Raw genomic sequence first — 23,927 nt, 5'->3', positions numbered from 1 at the left:
TGGTGGAGGTGCAGTGGAGGGGAGTGCAGGGGCTTAGTGGAAGGGCACAGTGGGGAATGGGCACCAGGCCTCAGTGGAGGGATACAGGGGCTTAGTGGAGGGGGCTGGGGGCACAGTGGAAGGGTGCAGGGGCTTAGTGGAGGGGTGCAGCAGGGAAGGGGCACTGGGGCTCAGTGGAGGAGGGTGGTGGCTCAGAGGGTCCTTGGTGCCCAAGGGTGCTCCTCAGCTCCTGCCCAGCCTCCCCCTTGTGCCCACATCACTCCCCTGCCCACTGCCCCGCCTTTCTCGACCAGACACTGATACCTTTCGGTGATTCACTCCGCAGCTCAGGCCAAGCACACTCACACACCCTCCCACCATGGAGCGCGTGCTGACGATGCCTCTTTCCTCTCTCTGCAGAGTCCGGGGTCCCCGCGCATGCCTAGGAGGCTGGCTAGGGAGAGCTCGCGGACAGTAAGTACAGCCAGGACAGCCAGCAGCGCTGAAGGCAGGGGGTGAGGCCTGGACAGTGATCCCTGCCACTGTGCCGAGGGCCAGCAATATGTGGGCCAGCTTCTGGGGCAGGGCAGAGCAGCTTGGGATGGCAAAGAAAGCCCCCGGCAGGTGGGCTGGTCCTGGGGCAGCCACTCAAACCAGAGGGCACATTTCTAAAGCTCAGTCTGAGGGCTCCCTACTCTGTTTTTAAGGGGCACTGAAGAAAAAACAACTTTAACAAAACAGCCTGGGTCAAACATGTCAGGCCAGTTCTTAGCAAAGTGGCCACATCACAAAAATGGAATTGACACTAATTGCAATCCTATGCATACTGCCAACAGAGGCCCTGAGTCTCAATGAGCAATAGATATTGAACTGCCTGGAGCCCTAACAGGGCTCCAGGCAGTGGTGAGGAACACGGTTCTGCCTGTGTAGAACTTGTTCTGTGAATGAATGGAAATCTTCATTCTTCCAGGCTACCAGGCCAGCATCTTTCACTGGCACTGAAGGTCACACCCCGAAAAACAATACAAATCAAAGTGATACAATTTCACAAGAGATATCTGTGCCCTGAAATATCATCCATACCTATTGTGTGAGGACTTCTGCCAAGAGTGACCCACGTGGCCTTCATTCTCTACCCATTTTCTGCCATTATATGTGCTTTTAAGCATGTACATGCACTGAATTCCCCAGACTTAGAAGAAAAAGAGTGATTCCATTCTAGCACTGACAGAGGTGAAATGGACCTTTTCCTATGCTTCCAAGTTTGTTAGTTTTGTCAGATAAAGTTACGGCTCACAATAATTGGATGCATCTTCTGCTGCTCTGAGATTTGGAAAGTGATTAGTTAATCTGTATGTTACATAGTGGCAGAAAACTGACTGAGATCCAAAACTCTTTCAAAATCTGTCTTCAATACAAAATCTAGAAAAGAAGTCCAAACAATTAGTAAGGAATGCTGACTCTTCAGAATAACTATTGCTGATAAATAGCTGGTAAGGAAGTACTTGGGAAATGTGAATACCTACTGTACAAATCAGCTGTTCTGGGTGATGTGTCTAACAAGCTTACTGATCCACTACCATTTCTTTTTTTTAAAACTCAGGGACAATTCAGGAGGTAATGAAATACTGGAGAAATGGAAATTTAGCACCTTATTTTCAATGAAGAATGATTCTGGCAAATACCACCCTAGAAGTGGAACTTCTCTCTCTAGCTGAAAGAGAGTAATGCAAGGGCGTTAATATCTGGTAATGCATCCAGTTTGGTGGAGATATCTGGTAGAAAGTACAGGGATTGCTGGTAGGGTCAGTGTTCATTAACATCTTCATTACTGAACCACATTGAATAGTTTCCAACTTTGCATTACAGAAAAGGATGTTATTAATCTCCCTAGATGAAACTTTGTGATGGTATCTGGGCTTTAGTGTTCAGTTCTGGGCAGCTCAATGCCAGAAGGATATTTAAAAGTGGAAGAAATTCAGAGAAGAACACCACAACTGCTTGGGGCTGGATGGGATTTACTTAAGAGGAAAGATTAAAAGAACCTACTGAACTAAGCATTGACTACGGGAGAGGGGAGGGAGAATGCTCATAATCTACAACTATTGGAAAGGTATAAAGCCCAAGGGAGGGAGAGGAGTTATTTGAAGTCATACATGGTAGGGGCGTAACTAGGAGTAATGGGATGATCTTGGGAGAACAGTCTGTTGATCTGCCCTTCCATCAGTGAGGAGTGTTCTTGTGCTCATTTGCAGATTTGTTACAGGCCATTTTGGTGGCCACTGGTGAGTCACTGAGCCTCGATGGGAGTTAATTCAGTTGTCTGAGTGCCCATATGATACATCCCTCTGCTGTGGTAGCCCAGTCACCTCCATCAGTCCTCCCACTGCTGTCCCAGAGTGCACCAGTCACTGAAAAAGTGGCCAATCTGGTCACCTTTCTGTCCTGCAGTCACCTAGCAGTTTACATAGCCATGCAAGCTGTGTGGAGCTCACTTGTAAGCCATTTCAGAGCAAGGAACCTCCTTGTCCTGCGCAGTGTTTCCCAAGGTCTGGTAAATGCCGGTGCCCCTGCTTGCACCACTCGTGAAGTCCTCACCTTCATCTGCCTGGGGTGCTGGGCATGTCCATTGCCAAGTGGGAATGTGGCACAGGGAGGCCAGGAGGTAGCCACTGTCCACGCTGGGAGTTGAGTGCTCTTGAAGGGTTAGCAGAAGAGATAGAACCAGATCGGGTATATAAACACACCTAGCACAGCAGTGAAACACCAGGAAATTCCCCCAGTGTGTCCATTCTGCTGTGAATTACACCTGGTCCTCTGCAGGTATCCCACCAGTCTGTCCCTCTTGGTAATCGACAGTCCTCACTGTTAACAAATTGCACTTTGTTTCTCAATTTGTCATTAAACCCATACCATAACATACAGGTGATAAGTTTGAAGCCCTTCAAATTTCTCTGGTATTTAAGGAGTACTGTGGGATCTTATGCCACTTTAACCAAAGATACAGATAGTGCTAAAATCTTTAGTTTACAAGCCAATTCAAAGCTTCTTCCTCTCGTTGTCTATGAACTGTCAGTTCTCTTGTCAACAAAGTCTGTGTGAATTTAGGCTAAATGCTTTGAAACACTCAGCGTTTCTCCCAGCAGGGAAACACCATTTCATCTTACAAATAGTACTACCCTTAGTATAATGAGTTTCTCCAGCCTCCACATTCTCAACTAAGTTAGTGATTAGGCATGATATCTAGACAACTAAGATAAACGATGAGTGAAATACAAATACTTGTCATACAGTTTAGTCATTCAGAGGGTTTTAACTCAGGCACATGCTTTCTGGGAAGCATTTAGTTTAACATAACCATGTTGTCCGTTGGTGAAACAATATATGTATAACTAGGCTTGGCAGACTTTGTTTTTTTTAATATATTTTTGACAGATCATAGAATCATAGAATCTCAGGCTTGGAAGGGACCTCAGGAGGTCATCTAGTCCAACCCCCCCAAAGCAGGACCAATCCCCAACTAAAGCTTCCTAGCCAGGGCTTTATCAAGCCTGACCTTAAAAACCTCTAAAGAAGGAGATTCCACCACCTCCCTAGGGAACCCATTCCAGTGCTTCACCACCCTCCTAGGGAAAAGTTTTTCCTAATATTCAACCTAAACCTCCCCCAATAAATAATGTTTATTTTAAGTCGGGTTACCATATTTCAGGTTCCCACAAAGAGGACATTGCTGGAGGGGGAGCTGGGGGGGTTACAGTTGGAAGGTGCTGGAGAGGATATTGGAGGGTGCTGGAGGTGTGTGTGTGTACTGGTAGGGGTACCTGGGGGGTGGTGGAGGGGGTGCTAGACAAGGAGGTGCTGGAGAAGGTACTGGAGAGGGCCTCCCTGTGGGCCTCTCCCCTGCCCCAGGGCTAGGAGCTGGAGCCTGGGTGGGTGGGATCCAGCAGCTGCAGGGGAGGGATCAGTTGGGACATGGAGCGAGCTGTTTCTGAGCTGTAACATCTGCTACATAAAAATCCCGGACATTGCCTCTTATCTGAAAAATCTGTTCGGATTGAGGACAGAGTATCAAAAAAGAGGCCATGTCCACGAAAACCCAGACATATGGTAACCCTAATTTTAAACTGCTTTTTTTTTTCCCCTTCAGTTTTTATCAATTTAAAGTTTCACAGATGAGGGAAATTATGGAGAGTAAGACAATAGGGAGAACTTAGTAAATAATTATTTCATGACAGTAGACACTGAGTTTCAAAAAATTAAAGCTTTAACTATTAAAACACAAACTGCCAACATCCCACGTTAAAATATACCAAGTAAATATCCTTAAATCAAACTCTAGTAAGTTCTTAAGTAATTTTTCTTACATTACCTGTCAATAAATTTCAGTTATTGATGGAAATATTTTTATCAGTTTCATATGTATGGTGAAATGGCCATTTACTAGTAAAAATCTAATCCTTCCAAGACTGTGTATAAGTCATTTTGCTACTTATCAGTTGGAACTGGCCTGTTCTCCAGCTCATCTACACAGTTGCAATGACTGGTTCCTTGAGTTAGCGAGAGAGTTCATTCATTCAGGTAATTCACTCAGGGTGCTGGGATACCAAGTTCTTGTCTCTTCCAGATTTTGCAGCAGTCTCCCTAGATGGTACTTTAACCCACTGGTCCCCAACGCGGTGCCCATGGGCGCCATGGCGCCTGGCGGAACATCTAAGTGCGCCTGCATACTGGCCGGCAGACGAGCATCCGCCGAAATACAGCTGACAGGCTGCGTCATCCAGAGGCGTCGCTGCCGAAATGCTGCCAATTTTCGGCAGTATTTCAGCGGGGACGCCTCTGGACGACGCTGCTTGTTTGTGGCATTTCGGTCGCAATGCCTATTGACTTTGCCACTTGTCAGCGGAATTTCAGCAGATGCTCATCTGCTGCCACGGTCCTCTGTGGCTCGTCATCGGGCACTCGCTGGACGAAAAAGGTTGGGGGCCACTGCTTTAACCAATAGGATTAATAGATGCTTGTCAGTGATAGGCTTTAGTTGTTAACATCAGGAAGTGTGTTCACTGGGCTAGGTAATGAGTCTTACTTGTTCAGCTGATTCTGGTGCATGGAGTACCATGCTGAACAACACAGGGCATATTATACATGATGCAGCAAAGCACAGTCAGATAGCAACGCAGGCTTTTGCCAACGATTTGAAAAGTCCATCTAGGTTATAAGCTGTGTTGCTTCTCATCATCATGATAATAAAATACTGATGGAATAGAATTGTAAGATACTAATACATCATCTTGCTTCTCTCCAAATAGAGAACCAAAAAAGGTGTGGAATACGTCTGCCTTCTGTGAATTGTGGTTAATAATTTTATGTCCTTATCATAATGGCTCTATACCGCTGTTTGGATTTCATTTGTTTTTGACACATTTAAAGAATTGCTTCTTACTGGCCATAGATTTTTCACTGATATCTTTATCAGTAGTTTGCATTTCCTAACTGCTGTAGTCATTACTACCAGCTTCCTCATTTTTCAGTTTTGTTTGTTTATATTTTAATTGCTGTTTTAATTTCCCGCTGAACCAGAATGATTTTTTAACCAAAGAAGCCTTCTTATCTCATTGTAGAGTTGTGGGGTTGGGGGCATCTAACAGAGCATTTTTGTGTCTGTTACTGATATCATGTGGATTATAAAGACCTGACCTATTTGCAAGATTGGGGAAGTCATTCTCAGGGGTTGAGGACTGTGGGAGGCGCTTGTGAAAATACGGGTGGTCTAAAAGTCAGTTGCGACTGTGAAGAATTTGGAAACTGCTGCATTAGAGAATTGTTGCCTGAAGGACTGTAGAGAAAAGCTGGGTTTGAGAGATGGCAGATAGCTTGGGATACAGGACTTGGGAGCATGTTCCAGGGTTAAGGGGCAGTTTGGGGATAAGCATGGAGATACTTGTGGAAGGAGTGCACAAAGAGGGAGTCAGAACTGGCCAAGCACAAGATGTGCACGGGAGGGTTGCAGGGACCTAGCAAAGAGATGAAGCTGGTCATAGTGTGATGAGAGGCCATGGAAAAAGCAACCTGCTCTTTCTATTAACTTTGATCAGCACCTGGAGGCACGGGAGCAGCTGCTTACTGAGCTTGCAAATTAAGTTTCTTGGAATATTTCTCTCCACCTGTGCAAGAGTAGTTAAAGCAGATGTATCACCTCCAGCCCCCACCGCACCTGGTTTCCTTGGCAGTAAGGACAGGAAGAGACAGAGCAGTCTTGGGTTTCTTGGAAAATCAACATTTCCTGAAGCCCATTCCTATTATGGAAGCAAGGAAGGGAAGAGGCCTGACAGGCTGAACCAGCGGTAGTGGGAGCTCTCTTAACCATAGACTCACTCCTGTTCCCATTGAAGGCAAAGGTGAAACTTTTGTTGATCGCGATGGGAGTCAGACTGAGCCCAGTGTCCAAGAGTATGTTTGAGAGGAGGGGCCTGTTGGTTAGGTAAACCCAAGCAGGGTTTGCACTTCATGGGATTCCAGGGATGGGTGAGGTTTGGAATCAGCTTGGTTCTCAGTCTGTGGAAGCCAGGGGTCCTCCCCGACCTCTGCCTCCATGGCTCCAGCATAGAGTAGTCTCATGCTCCTGTGGGGTTCGGCGGGCCAGCATGCTGTGTGAGGTAATGCCAACCTGGTCATTGTGGCTTCCATTCTCACAGTGCCAGGGACATCACACTATAGAACCAGAGGCTGTAGAAACTGTGACTATAGCACAAGGATGGCCAAACCACGGCTCATGAGCCGCATGCAGCTTTTACAATTAAAGTGCGGCTTGCAGAGCCCTGCTGCATTCTCCACCTACCAGACTTGGGGGAGGGGGAGGGCAGCTCAGGACCTCTGTTTTGCAGGGGAATGGTGGGGTTGGGGCTTCTGCCAGTGGGGAGGATGTTCTTGGGGCTTCAGCCCTGCAAGGTGCATCTGTCAAGGATCAGGGCTTCAGCAGGAGTGGGCTGAAACTCCAAGCCTCGGCAGACACATCCTGTGAGGCAGAAGCCCCAAGGTCCGGCAGGTGCACCTTGGCTCTTGAACTTCTGAATATGGTTGTTTGTGGCTCGGAGGGTCAGTAAGTTTGGCCACCAATGCTATGGTGTATTGCAGTGGTTTTCAAACTTTTTAGGTTGCACCCCTTTCCAAATAATGGAGTCTACCATGTACCCCCTTCTGAGATAGTGTCATAATATACATATGATTAGATTGCCAAGTCTTACTAAATAAAATGCATTGTCCACCATTGCAGGATTTTTCTCACATACTTCCTGACAAGAGCATGCATACCTCTAGGGACACAAGTACCCATTTGAAAACCACTGTATATTGCATTATGTTAGCAGGTGACCGTGTCATCCAAGTGCATTGTGAGAATGCATAGGCACAATGGCCGAGTAGAAGGTGTGCACACACCCTTGACGCTGGTGTTTCCTGCCTTGTGGGCAACTCCCATTGTAATCACAGGGTTGCGTTCATTTTGGGATTGTCATTTAATTAAACAAATATCCTTATTTTGTCCCAGAGGACGTTTCATGTGGGCAGTATGCCATGCCGACCCAGCAGTGTCTGTCAGGAGCTCCCCACTTGACTGCACGCAGGAAGCAACACTTTCATTTTGCCTTTTGAGATTTTACTGCTTTTCCCAAGTATTTTTCAAAGGTCCTTTCAGTCTAATCCACTTTGGAGATCAACGCAAAGAGGGGAAAAGTGCAGTGTTAGAAATCAGTTCCAATAGGGTGTTAAACTATTCTCTATCTGCTGTAAATGGTCCAGTGTACGGGGACGGAGAGCTGCTCTCAAATCCTCCTCTGTTCTGGGTGTAGAGGACAAAAGAAGAAAGGCTTAACTCCAAGAGATTGGCCAGCCCGGTCCTAGGATCCTCTTTAAATTCCTCGAGCTGATGATATGATTTGGTCCAACAGCAGCTCCTTGAGTAGAGGTAAAGAAGACAATACTTGTGCATTTCAGAGTTATTGCTGAGTCACTTGGCAGGAATTTGTCTCTGTAGAGCCCTTTAACAATTCCAAAAACGAATAGACTTTCCACGTGACATAAAGGTAAAGAGACTCTACAGTGCCTTGCCTTAGCTGTTCTTAGCACAGATCACACCGAGAAGCCTTTAGAGAAGCTGGAGTACTTGGGGATGGGAAAGGGAAGAACAAAAAAGCCATTCCTAGAGGTAAACAGTTGTTTTCTGCAAAAAGCCAAAGATGCTTACCAGAGCTGCACTGTTCGACATGTACTGTAGAAAACCTCTGGAGTTTGTTTTCCTTTGCAGTGCTGCTCTTTGGAGAATTGTTCCCATTTCATGCTATGGCTAGCTCAGCTGGTTAGAGTGTGGTGCTAGTAACACCAAGGTCATGGGTTCAAGTCCCACGCTGGCCACTTCATGTGCAGGAAGGAGAGGGTGGCTTCTGCCCTTCTAGGGGGGAGAGATCACTTAGTGGTTTGAGCATTGGCCTGCTAAACCCAGAGTTGTGAGTTCAATCCTTGAGGGGGCAATTTAGGGATATGGGCAAAAATGTGTTGGATAATTTAATTGGGAATTGGTCCTGCTTTGAGCAGGGGGTTGCACTAGAACTAGATAGATCTCCTGAGATCCCTTCCAACCCTGATATTCTATGAAATAATAGAATACCATTTAAATTCTATGAAATATGATACAAGAGAGACCTTTTAAAAATAATTTTAAATATAAAATCTAGCCGCCTGGAATCCCTGTGATAGAGGAAAAGTGAGTGAAGGGGAAAGGGAGAAAAAGGACAAGTTGGAAGAGAGAACTGAAGAACGGGTCATTTGCACAGTGAAGATCTGGAGCCTGCAAAAGCCTGTGAGCATTGAGCAGTCCCACTGATCTTGCTGGGGCTGGTCACAGACAGATACACTGAGTACATATAGAACAATATATTGCATAAATCTCTTGATACCACAGTGATCATCAGGTCAAGACAGAGATTAGAGTTTATGGCTGCAGTCTGCTTCCTTTCCAGAGCTTTGCCCCATATTTAATCGTCCGCTTTGTTTTGTTGTTGTAGGGTTGCTCAGTAGCAGTGTGCACAGCCATCACTTCACTTGTTAATGTCGGTTTGCCCAGCAGTGCTGTGTGCAGCCCAGCAGCTCATTTATTATTGTAGGGTTGCTTAGCAGTGTGCACAGCCAAGAGCTTGTGAGTGCTAGACTGTGCACATTGGTTTTCAATTTTAGGATAACTTATCCAAGAACAATTGAACCCAGTGAATTTTTGGCAGTGTATCTGAGTATTTTCTCACCACACCTGATAGAGTCTCTGTACTTTCTGTTGAGAGGAAGCAGTTTTCTTGTTGATGTTTTTACTATCAAATCTTACTGCAAGACACAGGGAAAGTCATTTGTAAGTATTTATTGTTTTTTAAAACTCAGACAACTTTAAAAGAAACCCCATGACTCCTCCATCATCCACGGTGGCTTTGAAAACAGCATGTATAACAATAACAAAGGACTTCTTTTCCCGAGTAGCTGAAGATCTGTTTACTGTGGTACAAACCTGTTTCTCCTCCCTTTGTTTAATGGAAACTCACTTTGTCTGGATCCTGTCTGTCTCAACTGCATGTCCAAGTGCCCATCGTTGTTGCTGTAACAGCACTGAGGAGAATCTCACAGCAGGTTCTCTTCCAAAAGAGGCCATATCTGCACATGCGCTACAGTGACACAACTACATCAGTGCAGCTATGCCTCCATAGCACCACAGTGTAGACACTTCCTAGAGCAACAGAAGGGGTTTTTCTGTTCATATAGGTAATCCACCTCCTAGAGCAGCGGTAGCTAGGTCAATGGAAGAGTTGTTCTTCAGTACCACAATCTGAAAGGGCAGAAACCCAGCAATGCGTCTACACTCAGAGGTCAGGCGTCCTGGGCAGAGTTCCAGTCCATTGGTGAGTCTTGGGGGCTCCTGGTCATCTTCTATGCCAATAACCTTTCCTAGCAAACCCCTCTGGTACCCTCTTCTGCCACTTTCTGCAACACCACACAGAGCGACAACCTCCCCACTTAACTAGCTAACAGCCTCTCTCCTTATTACGACTTCAAAGTCACAAGCTCCAGTACTCACAGCCCCACACCACTTAGGGCAGCAGTGATACTTGGTGCAGCTCTGGTGTGTCCTTCTTGGGCGATTCCTCCCTGGCACAGTGCTCCTCTTGGCTCCTGTCCTGGGGTGTCCCTGGTTGGCCATTCTGTCCCTCCTGGGCTTTGGGCAGGTTCTCAGCTGCTTCACTCTGTGAGGGCCTGCTTGCTGCATCCCTTGTGTCTGGAGCCCCAGAGCCACCCACCCTGTCACTCTCCCTCTCTTCCTGCTCTCCTCCCTGCCCCTCCCCCCCCAAAACAACACATCCTCGGCCAGGAACAATCAGCTCCCCCCTCAGGAGAAAGATTTAAAGGGGCCATGCTCTCTAAACCCCAAGGGAGTTACACTGGTAACAGATACTGTGTACATCCTCTGAAACTAGATTGAATCAAGAAACTTCCTATCTTGTTTTTCTGGTATTGTAGTTTACCTCTTATCTCTTTGCTCTGAACACAACATTTCAGGTATCAAAGAGCATGAAGGCACCTCCTAGGTTTGTACTAGGGTAGAACAATCACATCTCTTGTTCTCTTCCTTTGGGACATTCCAATTCGGGCCAGTGAGATTAACTCCCTTTCTATTGCTATGGTAAACCAGTCATCTGTCCTGATCTTGTCAGCTTTCCTATTTGTTCAAGCCAAAACTTACTTCAGTGAATGCAAGGGGTTATGGGATACTTAGCATAAGTGAGCAGGGTTAAGTAAAAATCATAGTCCGTTTAGGCTATATAACTGCTGTAATATTTGTGCTTAATGCATACTAATAACTATGTGGTGTGGATAACACATATTAATATGATATGTCTATGCTAGCTAGCATATATTAGTCAACAGGTATGTACGCCCTGTCACAATTTCCATCTCTGAGATTTGTAAGGCACAACTTGGGTCATGTCTACAATACAGAGTTAAGTCTACTTCATGTAAGTCAACATCGAGCCTCCAATTTAAGCAAGTTGATCTTGCATGTCTACACTATGTTCATTGTGTTGGAGGAATGCATCCTCACTAGCAGGGCTTGCATCGATGGACAGAACACTGTACTGTGGGTAACTATGCCACAGTGCATGTAGCCAAGTGGAATTTTGGGTTGGGCTTGCACTGCCTTATGGGACCAAACATTGGCGTGGATGGTCATGGAAACATGGTGTTAGCCTCCCATGATGCACTTACCTCCCTCTCTTCCTCCCTCCCTGAAATCAACGGCAAACAAACCAAGCCTTTTTCACACCTTTTTGTGTAAGCTTGGGTTACCCATGTGGATGCCGCAGCATGATAAGCGTGGACCCTGCTCAGCTGTACACTGTTGTTGTGAGCATTACAAACACCTTGTGCCTTATCCTGCAGTATTTACACAGCTGATACAGGAGCCACCACATGGAACAGTGTGATGCCACACAAGCAGTACTGCTGGAAAAACAGAGCGGAGCAATTCAAAGTTGCTGGCAACAGTCATGCATCACCTTAACACAGCCGTTTCTGGGCCTGGGAAACAAATGCTGACTGGTAGAACTGCATTGTTATGCAGCTATGGCATGACGAGCAGTGGCTGCAGCACTTTTGAATGTGTAAGGCCACTTTCCAGAACTGTGTGAAGAGCTTTCCTCAGCCCTGATGCGCAGCAATACTAAAATGAGAGCTGCTCTGACAGTTGAGAAGCAAGTGGGGATTGCTCTGTGGAAGCTTGCAGCGTCAGACTGCTACCAGTCAATGGGGCATCAATTTGGAGTGAGTAAATCTACCATGGAATCGGTTATGATCCAAGTTTGCAAGGCCATCAACAGACTTCTGCTAAGAAAGTTAGTGACTCTGAGCAAGGTGCAGGACATAGTGGATGGTTTTACCATGATGAGGTTCCCTAACTGTAGTGGGGCAATAGATGGAATGCATATCCCTATCTTGGCACCAGCCCATCTTGCCAAAGAATACATAAACTGAAAGGCATATTTCTCAATGGTGTTTCAAGCGCTGGTGGATCATAGGGGCCATTTCACCAATATCAACATGGGATTGTTGGGGAAAGGTGCATGAGATGTGCATCGTTAGAAACACAGGTCTGTTCAGAAAGCTGCAAGCAGGTACTTTTTTTCCGGACTGCAAAATAACCGTTGGTGATGTTGCAATGCCAATTGTGATCCTGGGAGACCCAGCCTACCCCTTGCTCCCATGGCTCATGAACCCGTACACAGGCCACTTGGACAGCAGTAAGGACTGGTTCACCCATAGGCTGAGCAAGTGCAGAATGGTGGCAGAATGTGCTTTTGGACGTTTAAAAGGTTGCTAGTATTGTTTGCTTACTGCGTTAGACCTCAGTGAAAGTAATATCCCCATTGTTATTGCTGCCTTCTGTGTGCTCCATAATATCTGTGAAACAAAGGGAGAAAAGTTTCCGCTGAGGTGGGGGGGGTTGAGGCAGATCGCTTGGCAACCAATTTTGAGCAACCAGACACCAGGGCAATAAGAACAGCACGTCAAGGAGCTCTCCATCTCCATGAGGCTTTGGAAACCAGTTTCAGCAATGAGCCAGAGTAATGTGACACTTATCTGTGTTCCTTACAAAACTGTCCCCTCCATTGCATTTTCTCCCCTGTAAACTCCACCTCACCAACCACTGGGTGTTAAATGAAAAAATAGCCTTTTCTCCTCAATCTATTAAATTTTATTATGCACACAAACACACAGAGACAGCAAAGAAAAGTAAGATAACCTGAGGCAAAAGCGCTGATAACACTGTGGTGCAAGAAACAAGGAAAGTTTGCTTACAGATCCACTACAGTAACTCTCAGAGGTCTGGGAATGGGAGCATTCTGGTCCATGTACCCTCCTCTGGTGTTAAGTGCAAGGGATACCAAATTCACCCGCCCCCTCCTCATAGGACATTTGGGGGAGGAGGATGTAGAACTAGGCGATTATGGCCGCAGATTCGGCATAGGCTACAGAGGGACTCTAGCATCCAGCTGCCTTTCATGAACCTCAGCCAGAGGCCTCAACATGTCTGATTGCTCCTTCATAATCCGCAGCATCTCTTCCTGCTGTTGTTCTCTGCATGCTGTCCTGTCTTCCCTGTCCATGTCCAGATTCTCGCACAGTGCAATCCTCCATGCTCTGAGCTCCATCTTGTCACTCTGGGGGCATACATTAACTCATTGAACATGTCCTCCCAAGTCTTCTTTATTGCACCTTTTAATCTGGGAACGTCTCTGTACTAGTGTGCGTCAACAGACTAGTTTTCAGCTGCAAGGAATGCAAAGCACCAAGGTAGCATTGACAGTGCATAGATTGTTTCTGGTGCAAGGTTAATTTTTTTTAATTAAAAAAACCCACCTATCAATACACTTCACTGCAAACTACAATGTAATCACAACTGCTGGCTACTGCAAGAGTCAGTTTGCTGTTCTGGCCATGGTGAGTAAGGACACGAGAAGTGGGCGAGAGGTTTTGTGCTGCTGCTTTTGTGAAGACATCCCTGGATTCCCTTTCCCCTAGCAACCTGAGGAGAGGCACCGGTGTAAAGCCCCCAAATAGTTTGGTTTTTTTGCCCTCCCCCTTTTTTTTTCAATGCAATACACGGTTATCTCTTCCAACCACAACCATGGCACATTTGGGGAAGCATTGTTGTGTGACCCAGATTTCACCAAACAGGGTGAATTACTTGTTGAATTGTTTGCGGTTTAAGGGTTAGCACTGAAAACTTCCCCCATTTCTCCCCTATGCGCTATCACTCTCCTGAGAGTAACAGAGCAAATGCTGCAAGTGTCTGGGTAGAGACCTCGTCCTTACGCTACAGTGCTGTGTGATGCAATGATGCCAGCAGAGGTAATACTGGAGTGGCATGGGAAAGTGTCCTGCCATGGTGGATGAAATAAGGCAGCCCTTCCCAGAAGCCTTCTGCAAAGGATTGTGGAGTACCTTCATGAAAGCTTCCTAGAGATCTCCATGGAGGATTCCGGGGCCATCCCCATACCCATAAACAGTCTTTTTTCGGAGAGCACCCTCTGTGTAGCTAGAGTGGCCACTGATACCTACTACACCTACTTTTTTGTTGAGATTAAGCATAAAAAATAATAGCATGTAACCCCTACAGTTTGATTGGCAATGTGTATTCACCAGACGTGCCTTCCCTGGCATCACGCTCCACCACCAACTGGTCCTCTGATGGGATGGGCTCCAGGATTAAAAACAGTTCTTGGCTGTCAGGGAGCGGGAATCCTCCACTTGCCTGCCTCACATTCTCCTCCTCCTCCTCCTCTTCCTTGTCAGCAATGTCCTCCTCGTTGTTGCTCGAGGTCATGCAGAGCTCCTTGGAGGTATCCACAGAGCCTTTTGGGGTAATGATGGGAACACCGCTGAGAATCACATGCAGCTCCTCATAAAAGTGACATGTCTGTGGGGCAGAACCAGAGCAACTATTCACCTCCCTTCTGGTACACTTGCCGAAGCTCCTTTATTTTCACACGGCACTGCTGCGTGTGTCCCTGGCGTAGCCCTTCTCCCCCATACCTCGCGCAGTCTTGGCATAGATGTCAGCATTTCCTCTGCTGGATCGGAACTGTTCCTGCACAGACTCTTCTCCCTACACAGCAATAAGATCCACCATCTCTTGTGTACTCCATTCTGGAGCATGTTTGTGGCCTTGAGTCTCCATGATCAGCTGTGCTGGATGAATGGACTATAAGGTGGATAGAATGCTGGCTAGATCATTGGGCTCAATAGATAGTGATCAATGGCTCAATGTCTAGTTGACAACTGGTATCAAGCAGAGTGTGCCAGGGATCGGTCTTGTTCAACATCTTCATTAATGATCTGGAGGATGGGATGGATTGCACTCTCAGCAAGTTTGTGGATGACACTAAGATGGGGGCAGAGGTAGATATGCTGGAGGGTAGGGGTAGGGTCCAGAGGGATATAGACAAATTGGAGGATTGGGCCAAAATAAATCTGATCAGGTTCAACAAGGACAAGTGCAGAGTCCTGCACTTAGGATGGAAGAATCTCACACACTGCTATACGCTGGGGACTGACTGGCTAAGCGGCAGTTCTGCAGAAAAGGACATGGGAATTACAGTGGATGAGAAGCTGGATATGAGTCAATAGTGTGCCCTTGTTACGAAGAAGGCTAATGGCATATTGGGCTACATTAGTAGGAGCATTGCCAGCAGATTGAGGGAAGTGATTATTCCCCTCTATTCAGCACTGATGAGGCCACATCTGCAGTATTGCATCCAGTTTTGGGGTCCCCACTACAGAAAGGATGTGGACAAATTGGAGAGAGTCTAACAGAGGGCAACGAAAATGATTAGGGGGCTGTGACACAAGACTTATGAAGAGAGGCTGAGGGAACTGGGCTTATTTAGTCTGCAGAACAGAAGAGTGAAAGGGGATTTGATAGCACACTACTACCTGAAGGAGGGTTCCGAAGAGGATGGAGCTCGGCTGTTCTCAGTGGTGCCAGATGACAGAACAAGGAGCAATGGTCCCAAGTTGCAGTGTGTGAGTGCTAGGTTGGCTATTAGGAAAAACTATTTCACTAGGAGGGTGGTGAAGCACTGGAATGGGTTACCTAGGGAGGTGGTGGAACCTCCATCCTTTGAGGTTTTTAAATCCTGGCTTGACAAAGCCCTGGCTGGGATGATTTAGTTGGTGTTGGTCCTGCTTTGAGCAAGGAGTTGGACTAGATGACCTCCTGAGGTCTTTTCCAACCCTAATATTCTATGATTTTAGATTAGGTATTCCTGAGTAACTTCATTTATGGACATTCTTATTCTGGAATAAGAGCGCCTTGTTCCTGTTGCACTTAATCTGCTTTCAGAGTGGATTAAACTAAAGAGGAACAAGGAGCTCTTATTCTGGAATAAGAGTATTCACATATGGGGTTATTCCAGAATAGTGACTGTGTTTTGCATTTACACCTCACCTCAATTGGAATTAATTTTCAAGTGTAGACAAGCTCTAAAAAAGCTGCTAGGTTTTATTGCTCTAACCCTTGGCCTTCCTTGCACTTTCTTAGTTGCTGTTAATTGCTGTGCAATAGCCGCTGTCTTGGAAACTGCTCTGTGTGGGCACCTACATGAAGCCTAGTTGACTTCAGAGTGGCCTATAGAGCATTTGGCAGGATTGGGGGTTTCATTTGAATGCTCTTTGGGCACATGTAAATTATCCTGTGCAATAAGAATAACAAAAAATGTGATTCTGTGAAACACCAAAGTAACCACGTGTGGCTGAGGTGATGTGCAATTCGTAAAATCCTCAGTGCTGCCTGTTTCTCATGGTTCTGTTTATTCTTTAGATGTTTGTAGTTTTCCTTTCATCTGTTTCATTAGAGATACAGGTTAAACGCACTGGATGGCAGTTGCCAGAATCTGGCTTCTTTTGTGTTTTGGAAATGGGGACCATATTTGCTTTCATCCGAGCATCACTACCTCTGCGTCTTTCCAAATATCATTGTCTATAATTCAGCAAATTGAACAGCTACTTCTCTGACAGTGAGACGCACGTCACCTAGACATATTGGTTTGGAGGCACACAAATTTCACTCACTTGCTTCTTATTAATTCACTAGCATTTCATTGTTTTTTACCTGCCCTGTCTGACAGGCCTTTTGCTTGTTTTTTGCAGATAAACTGCGTGACTTTTCCCCACCCAGACACAATGCAAGAACAGCAGTTGCTGAAACCCACTGAATGGAGCTACTGTGATTATTTCTGGGTAAGTAGCAGCCAGCCACATGCCACGCGCTGCAGCTTCTGAGTTTCAGGAAGAGCAGAGCAAATTGCTAGGTTTGTGTTACAAAGCAAATCAGAATTCAGTGTGGCAAGGTGCTGAGAAAGACACACTGCAAGGAGCAGCACCAGCTCTGCTGGTCACTTCTGCAGGGCCTTTAATAAAGGGCATGGTGTGGTGGTAGAGGTGCTCTCCAAAACAAAGAGAAAACAAGGGAAAGGCTCAAGGGAGGGAACATCGCTCCTGCAGGGAGAGTGGTGTGTTTGTTAGCCTCAGCCTCAGCCACCAGAGTAGGCTGCGCTGAGGAGAGAGGGAGCAGCTAAGGTGCTGACATAACTCCAACAGACTCCATTGTCCAACGTTCAATCCTGCCCACTGACCTCTGGAGCTTAGTGCATGAGCTGCTACTGCATGAGCTAAAAGCGATATGGCTGTTAGCTAAGACTGTAGAGCAGACTCATTAATCTCTCTGTAAGTGGTCTCGGTGCCACTAGATGGAACAGAGCCCCACACCCAAAAAGTGTGTGGGTTACAGAGACAGTCTGAGAGGGCAGGAAAAGCTCCAGCTGGACGGGCAGGTAGGGAGGGCAGAGAAAAGTCCAAACTCCAGTGAGAGGAGTCTCAGTCAATCAGAAAATACTTGCACGGCAGCAGCAGCAAGAAGCCTCAGAAAGGAGGGGGCAAGACACACACAGGAGGCAGAGCAAAAAATGGTAAAGAAACAGCAGGAAACCCCTAAAAGAATGCTTTTGTAGACACACAATAATTCTTGTGAAGGGAGATGGGTCAGTATCTCCTGTAACCCTTCTAGTGAACTGAAACTCTGCTGTTATATCAGCCTGGCCGAAGAGGATAAGCCAGTTTGAGCAGTTTCATGTTGTATCAGGACTTGCTAATAATTATGATGAGCACCAGGATAGGGACTGATGCTTTGCCGAACCAGTTGCAGGACTGGGGCCATCATCTCCCCCTCTGTACTATGGGAGATGAGGCAGATCACATTCTGCTGATGTCAAGCTTAACGCCAGAAAAAAAGAACATGTGGAAAATACTTAAGACACTGACGTCTGAAGCCCCCCCCAAACATTACCTGGGAATCGCCTGGATGTAAATCTGAGTGCACTGCAGGTCAGCTAACAGATATGCAGAGTACAAAGCCAGCGTTGCTCCAGCTGAAGTCTTGGGGACAAGAACCAAAGAATGGAAAACATGTCTAGCTTGCAGTACCCTCCCTGTCCCTGTCTTTCCCCTATCCCCAACAATCTTGGGAAGTGGTGCCGGCCTGAGGAGCTGAATGCCAAAATGCAGGAGATGTACAGCTGGTGACATAACTTCTGTCAGAAAATGCTGGCTCAACCAAATCAAAATGTTTTCGGGTTGCAAATCAATTTCATCTAAATTTTCAATCGGAAATTATCAAAATGTTTTATTTGACTTTATCATTTTACATTTATGATAGAACACAATAGCTGAAATGATGAATGAAATGTTTCAGAATATTTCATTTATGAAAAATGTAGAGACTTCAGCTTTGAGTCCCCACTTGAGGCAGAACAAAATTTCAAAGATCTCAGCATTCCCTGTGGGATGGAAATTCCATTATTTGACATGCTCCAATAAAGATTATCCTTATCCACCATTATTCAGAGCTACAAAGTGACATTTGGCATAATAGATCCCGAGGTGATGCCCACAATAGAACAGCCATTGCCTGAGGATGGCCATGCTCAGAGCCATGTATAGAACTACAGAAAGAGTTTGCCCAGCAGATTTAGTAACAGCTGACAGTGGCGTAGCTCAGATGGCGTGGAGCTAGAGAAAAATACCCCCAACATGATGAATGACACAGAGGCCTCTCCTGGTCAGTGAGAGAAGCTATTACTGGTGTCCAAATGACAGACACTGAAAGCTGTAAATAAGTGAGACCGACATCACAACAGTATCTGAACACCCAATCATTTTTAATGTATTGATTCTCACATACCCTGTTAGGTAGGGCAGTGCTGTTATCCCCATTGTACAGATATGGACTGAGGCCCAGAAACATTAAAGCCTGGTCTACACCTAACATTTAGGTCTGCCTAGGTACATCCCTCAGGTGTGTGAAAAATTCACACCCTGAGAGACTAACTTACCTAAGCCCCAATGTAGACATTGCTATGTCAACACAAGAATCCTTCTATCGACCTAGCTACTGCCTTTCAATGGTAGGGATTTACTACAGCAATGGAAAAACCCTTTCTGCTGCTGTAGCAAGTGTCTGCACTATGGTGTACACTGGCATAGCTGCAGCTCCATAGCTGTGCCATTGTAGCATCTGTAGTGTAGACATACCCTAAGGTTGGACTTTCCAAAGGGGTCTAAGGGAGGTAGGGCCAGATTTCTAAAGCTTTCTCCAAAGATGTTTACATCAATAGGAGTTAGGCACCCTGATGCATTTGACAATTCTACAAGGTGCCTCTTTGCATCTTTAGGCACCTGAACACCTTTAAGAATATGGCCCTAAGGGTCTTGCCTAAGGTCACGCATGGAGTCTGAGGCAGAGCAGATGGGAACTCACATCTCCATCATCCAAGGCTAGCATTCAGCCCATGTCCTCTCTTCATGCTGATGACTCGCAGAGCTACCTCTCTGCTCTGGACCTGGCCAGAATGGAACTCCTGTTTTCACCACCACCACAAGCCCTTCTATCTTCCCTATTTCTCTGTCATGATGGACAGCACCACCACCTTTCCTGTCATTCAAACTAGCAACCTTAACTCCATCTTTGCCTCAGCCCTCTCTGTTGATCTACATCACTTCCACTTCTTCCTGCACAGCTTCTCCAGGATCCGGCCTGTCATCACAGCCAAAACTCTCATCCAAGCCCCGATCATCTTGCTTTTTGATTACTTCAGTCTTTACTATATATGTGAGTACAGCATGCAGCGCAGTGAGGCAAAATCATAGCAATTCTTAAAATGTCCCCTATGCCCTAGAGAGATGGGGGGTGGAACTAGACATTAATCGAAAGTGTAGGGAAGAGGGAAAGAGAAAAGGTGAAAATGAAACAGAGAGAGGGGGCTCCAAACTGCTCCAAAGTCAATGGAATTATCCTAGGGATGAACTGGGCCAAGTAACAAAACAAACAATGATTGAAAGACTGAATGAATGGCATTATTATTAGCCCATGAAATGAGGTGGTCTTTTACACACTGAAAAGGCTATCACACTGGGTACATTCTATCAGGCACTGATGGAGTAGATGCTGAGCAGAGGGGAGGAAGTCATTTAATGGTCTTCCGAGACACATTTCAAAGTGTTTTTAATGTTCTGATCAGCAGCTTAGATCCCAGGAGGAGCCTCCTGCAAAGAAAAGCAGCCGTTCCCACCCCTGGAATGCCATCTTTTGGCAGCATTGCTGTAGTTAGGATTCTAGGAGCCAGGACATGTCTTGTGTTGTACACATCCTAGCTGCTATTTCTCTTCCAGGCTGATAAGAAGGATCCACAAGGGAACAACACTGTATCGGGGTTTGAAATTCTGCTCCAAAAGCAACTCAAGGGGAAACAAATGCAAAAAGAAATGGCAGAGTTTGTTCGAGAAAGGTAGTTGGAAGCTTTCTGTTGAATTTAATATTTCTTGTAATCACTTTATTTTCATGAGTCGAGCACATAGCCTGAACTCTGGAAGTTGTGCATATTTTATGAAACACATACAGATGTTTAATTTCATCATTATCCATCCAAACTCTCCAATTTTTGCGAAAAAATGTTCTCCTTCAGTGCATCTATTAGCTGTAGACTTCTCATGTCTCTTTAAGATTTGTGAGTTACTTAACTTGCTGTAATGAGGATAATCAATGGGATGCAGTAATAGCAGGGTATGAAACATATAGGAATGGCAGAATAGGTTATATTGGTGGGGGAGTGGCAATACATGTGAAAGAAACCATAGAGTCAAATAAAGTGAAAATCTTGAATGAATCAAAGTGTACCATAGAATCTCTATGGATAGAAATTCCATGCTTGAAATATGAGACAATTTAGGTGCTAAAGGAGCACTCGAGGAAGATAAGGCCATTGCAAGGAGCTAAATGAATTCTTTGAATCGGTCTTCACTTCAGAGGATGTGGAGGAGATTCACACACCTGGGCCATTCTTTTTATGTGACAAATCTGAGACACTGTCCCAGATTGAGGTGTCAGTCAAGGGGATTTTGGAACAAATTGATAATTAAACAGTAATGAGTCATCAGTACCAGATGGTATTCACCCAAGAGGTGTGAAGGAACTCAAATGTGAAGTTGCAGAACTACTAACTGTGATATATAAACTGTTGCTTAAATCAGCCTCTGTACCATATGTCTGGAGGATAGCTAATGGTAATATCAATTTTTAAAAAGGGTTTCAGAGGTGATCCTGGAAATTATAGGTCAGTTAGCCTAACTTAAGTACCCGACAAATTGGCTGAAACAGAACTATCAGAGACACAGATAAACAGGATATGTTGGTGAAGAATAAACAAAGAGAAATCGTGTTTCACCAATCTATTCGAATTCTTTGAGGGGTTCAACAAGTACATGGACAATGGTGCTCCAGTTGATTAGTGTACTTGGACTTTTAGAAAACCTTTGACAAAGGTTCTTAAGCAAAGCTCTTAAGCAAAGTAAGTAGTCATGGGGTAAGAGGGAAGGTCCTCTCATGGATCAGTAATTGGTTAAAAGATAGGAATCAACAGGTAGAAATAAATGGTCAGTTTTCACAACGGAGAGGGGTAAGTAGCAGGGTCCACTAAGGACCTGTAATGGGATGAATGCTTTTGAACATATTCATAAATGATCTGGAAAAAGGGGTGAACAACTATGTGGGAAAATGTACAGACGATACAAAATTACTCAAGAAATTTAAGTCCAAACTGAATGTGAAGAAATACAAAGGACTCTTATTAAACTGGGTGACTGGGCCACAAAATGACAGATGAAATTAAATGCTGGTAAGTGCAAAGTAATGCACATTGGGAAAAAATATGTTATCACTCAAGAAAGAATTGGAGTCATTGTGGATAGTTCTCTGAAAACATCCACTAATGTGCAACTGCGGTCAAAAAATCTAACAGAATGTTAGAAACCATTTGAAAAGTGATAGATAATAAAACAAAAGATTTCATAATGCTCCCCTGCTCTGGGTGTCCCTAAACCTCTGACCAACAGAAGCTGGGACTGGACAACAGGGATTGGGATCACTCAATAATTGCCCATTTCTGTTCATTTCTTCTGAAGCATCTGGCATTGGCCACTGTCAGAAGACAGGCTTCTGGGCTAGATGGACCTTTGGTCTGACCCAGTATGGCCGTTCTTATGTTCTTCTAATACCACTGTATAAATCCATAGTACCTCACACCTTGAATACGACATGTAGTTCTGGTTGCCCTACCTCAAAAAAGATATATTAGACTTGGAAAAGATGTGGCGAAAGGCAACAAAAATTATTAGGGGTATGGAAAAACTTCCATATGAGGAGAGATTGAAAAGACTGGGACTGTTCATTTTAGACTTGGGGGAGGGTATGTTAGAGGTCTATAAAATCATGAATGATATGGAGAATATGAATAGAGAAGTGTTATTTAGCCCTTCCCTAATACAAGAACCTTATTAAATTAATAAGCAGCAGGTTTGAAACAAGGTGCTTCTTTACACAATACACAGTCAACCTTTGGAACTCTCTGCGAGGGGATGTTGTTAAGGCCAAAATATAATTGGGTTCAGAAAAGAATTATATAAGTTCATGGAGCATAGATCCATCATTGGCTATTAGCCAAGATGGTAAGGGATGCAATCTCATGCTCTGGGTATCCCTAGACGTCCAACTGTGAGAAGATGGGACCGGACAACGGGATGGATCACTCAGAATTGCCTCAGACACATTTGGCACTGTCCACTGTCAGAACATAGGATACCAAGCTAGCTGAATCATTGTTTTTCCCCAGTATGGCCATTCTTATGGGTCAACAATATATTTTATTAGTGAGTTCCACAAGTTGATTATAATAGGTGATAAAAAGAAACACTCATGGGTAAGGCCCCACTGGAAAATCTGATGATTTACTTTGCCATGTGGTGGTTTCGTCCAACTGCTGTCTGTTTTCTGCAGGATAAAGATTGAGGAAGAATATGCCAAGAACTTGTCCAAACTGTCTCAGAACTCACTGGCTGCTCAAGAAGAAGGGTAAGGAGCCTTTTCACAAAAGGCATTTCCCCTAACTTAGGCACTTGTTCTTTTCTTGAGGCCCTCCATAGAGCAATGGATGATTCAGCCTATTATCCTGGCTCTGTTAGTGGGGGGTTAGAACCTTCTGGAGCAGTTGTCCATTGATTGACAGGGCCTGTATGTTTTTAAGAGCAATTGTGCAAAATGTTAAAAATTTTAATAATTTATGTTTAGTATTATAGTTGTTCTAAACTACAGCAATTCTTGGGGTTCAGCACATGGCAGCACTGCATTTCTGGAATCACAGAAGGATCAGTACATTAAATGAAGTTTCTGATTGCTGTCCCTCAGGGGACTCAGTAGCATCACGAGAGAGGGAGATGCAACAACATCTTCTAATCCTGGGTTCTTTCCTCCAGTGGAGCAAAAGGAGAGACCTTCTCTCCTTTGCACTGTGTCTGCCCTGGGGAGGAGGTAGGAGTGATATGCCAAAGAACGCAGGGGAGGGCTCATGTGCACTGCTTTAGTTTCCCTGCACTAGCACATTTCTGTGCCATTGACAGAAATCACTGATGTGGAGGCCCCATCACTAGATGTGTTCAAGAGAAGACTAGGAGAATCTTTTGAGGGCTAGAGTATAGGGGTGCTAGGAGTTCGTTTCACGATTAATGGTCTCTAATTATAAATCCTTATACTGTAATATAATTCATTTAATGAACAAAAAACATTTTAAAGGATTGTTAGAGAAAAAAACAGTTCTCACTCTCTGGTTGGGTGCAGCAAAGTCAGATACTTTATTCTCAAGCAATTGTATAGAGGGGAGAGTGCGCTAGGACACAGGGTTTCCCCCTCCTAGGCAGGTCTCTCTACAGGTAAACAGTTACAGCAAGCATTTATACCTTTTGTTACATACAATAAT

The 23,927-nt window shown here is 45.1% G+C and overlaps 1 protein-coding gene across 5 annotated transcripts in view; it reads left to right on the top strand.

Moving 5' to 3' along the window:
• The window catches only part of GAS7 (growth arrest specific 7), a 154,523-nt gene that overhangs the window by 94,787 nt on the left and 35,809 nt on the right, over positions 1-23,927 (top strand). For all 5 annotated transcript variants that reach the window (XM_032775183.2, XM_075072020.1, XM_032775181.2 and 2 more), the window contains 4 exons: positions 400-453; positions 16,717-16,806; positions 20,293-20,408; positions 22,952-23,026. In XM_032775183.2, coding sequence (XP_032631074.1) covers positions 400-453; positions 16,717-16,806; positions 20,293-20,408; positions 22,952-23,026 — 335 coding nt within the window. The remainder of the gene's footprint in view (positions 1-399; positions 454-16,716; positions 16,807-20,292; positions 20,409-22,951; positions 23,027-23,927) is intronic.

The sequence above is a fragment of the Chelonoidis abingdonii genome, chromosome 13 (assembly GCF_003597395.2).
Source record: "Chelonoidis abingdonii isolate Lonesome George chromosome 13, CheloAbing_2.0, whole genome shotgun sequence".
In the NCBI taxonomy this organism is placed as follows: domain Eukaryota; kingdom Metazoa; phylum Chordata; order Testudines; family Testudinidae; genus Chelonoidis; species Chelonoidis abingdonii.
This window is presented reverse-complemented; position numbering and strand designations above follow the sequence as displayed.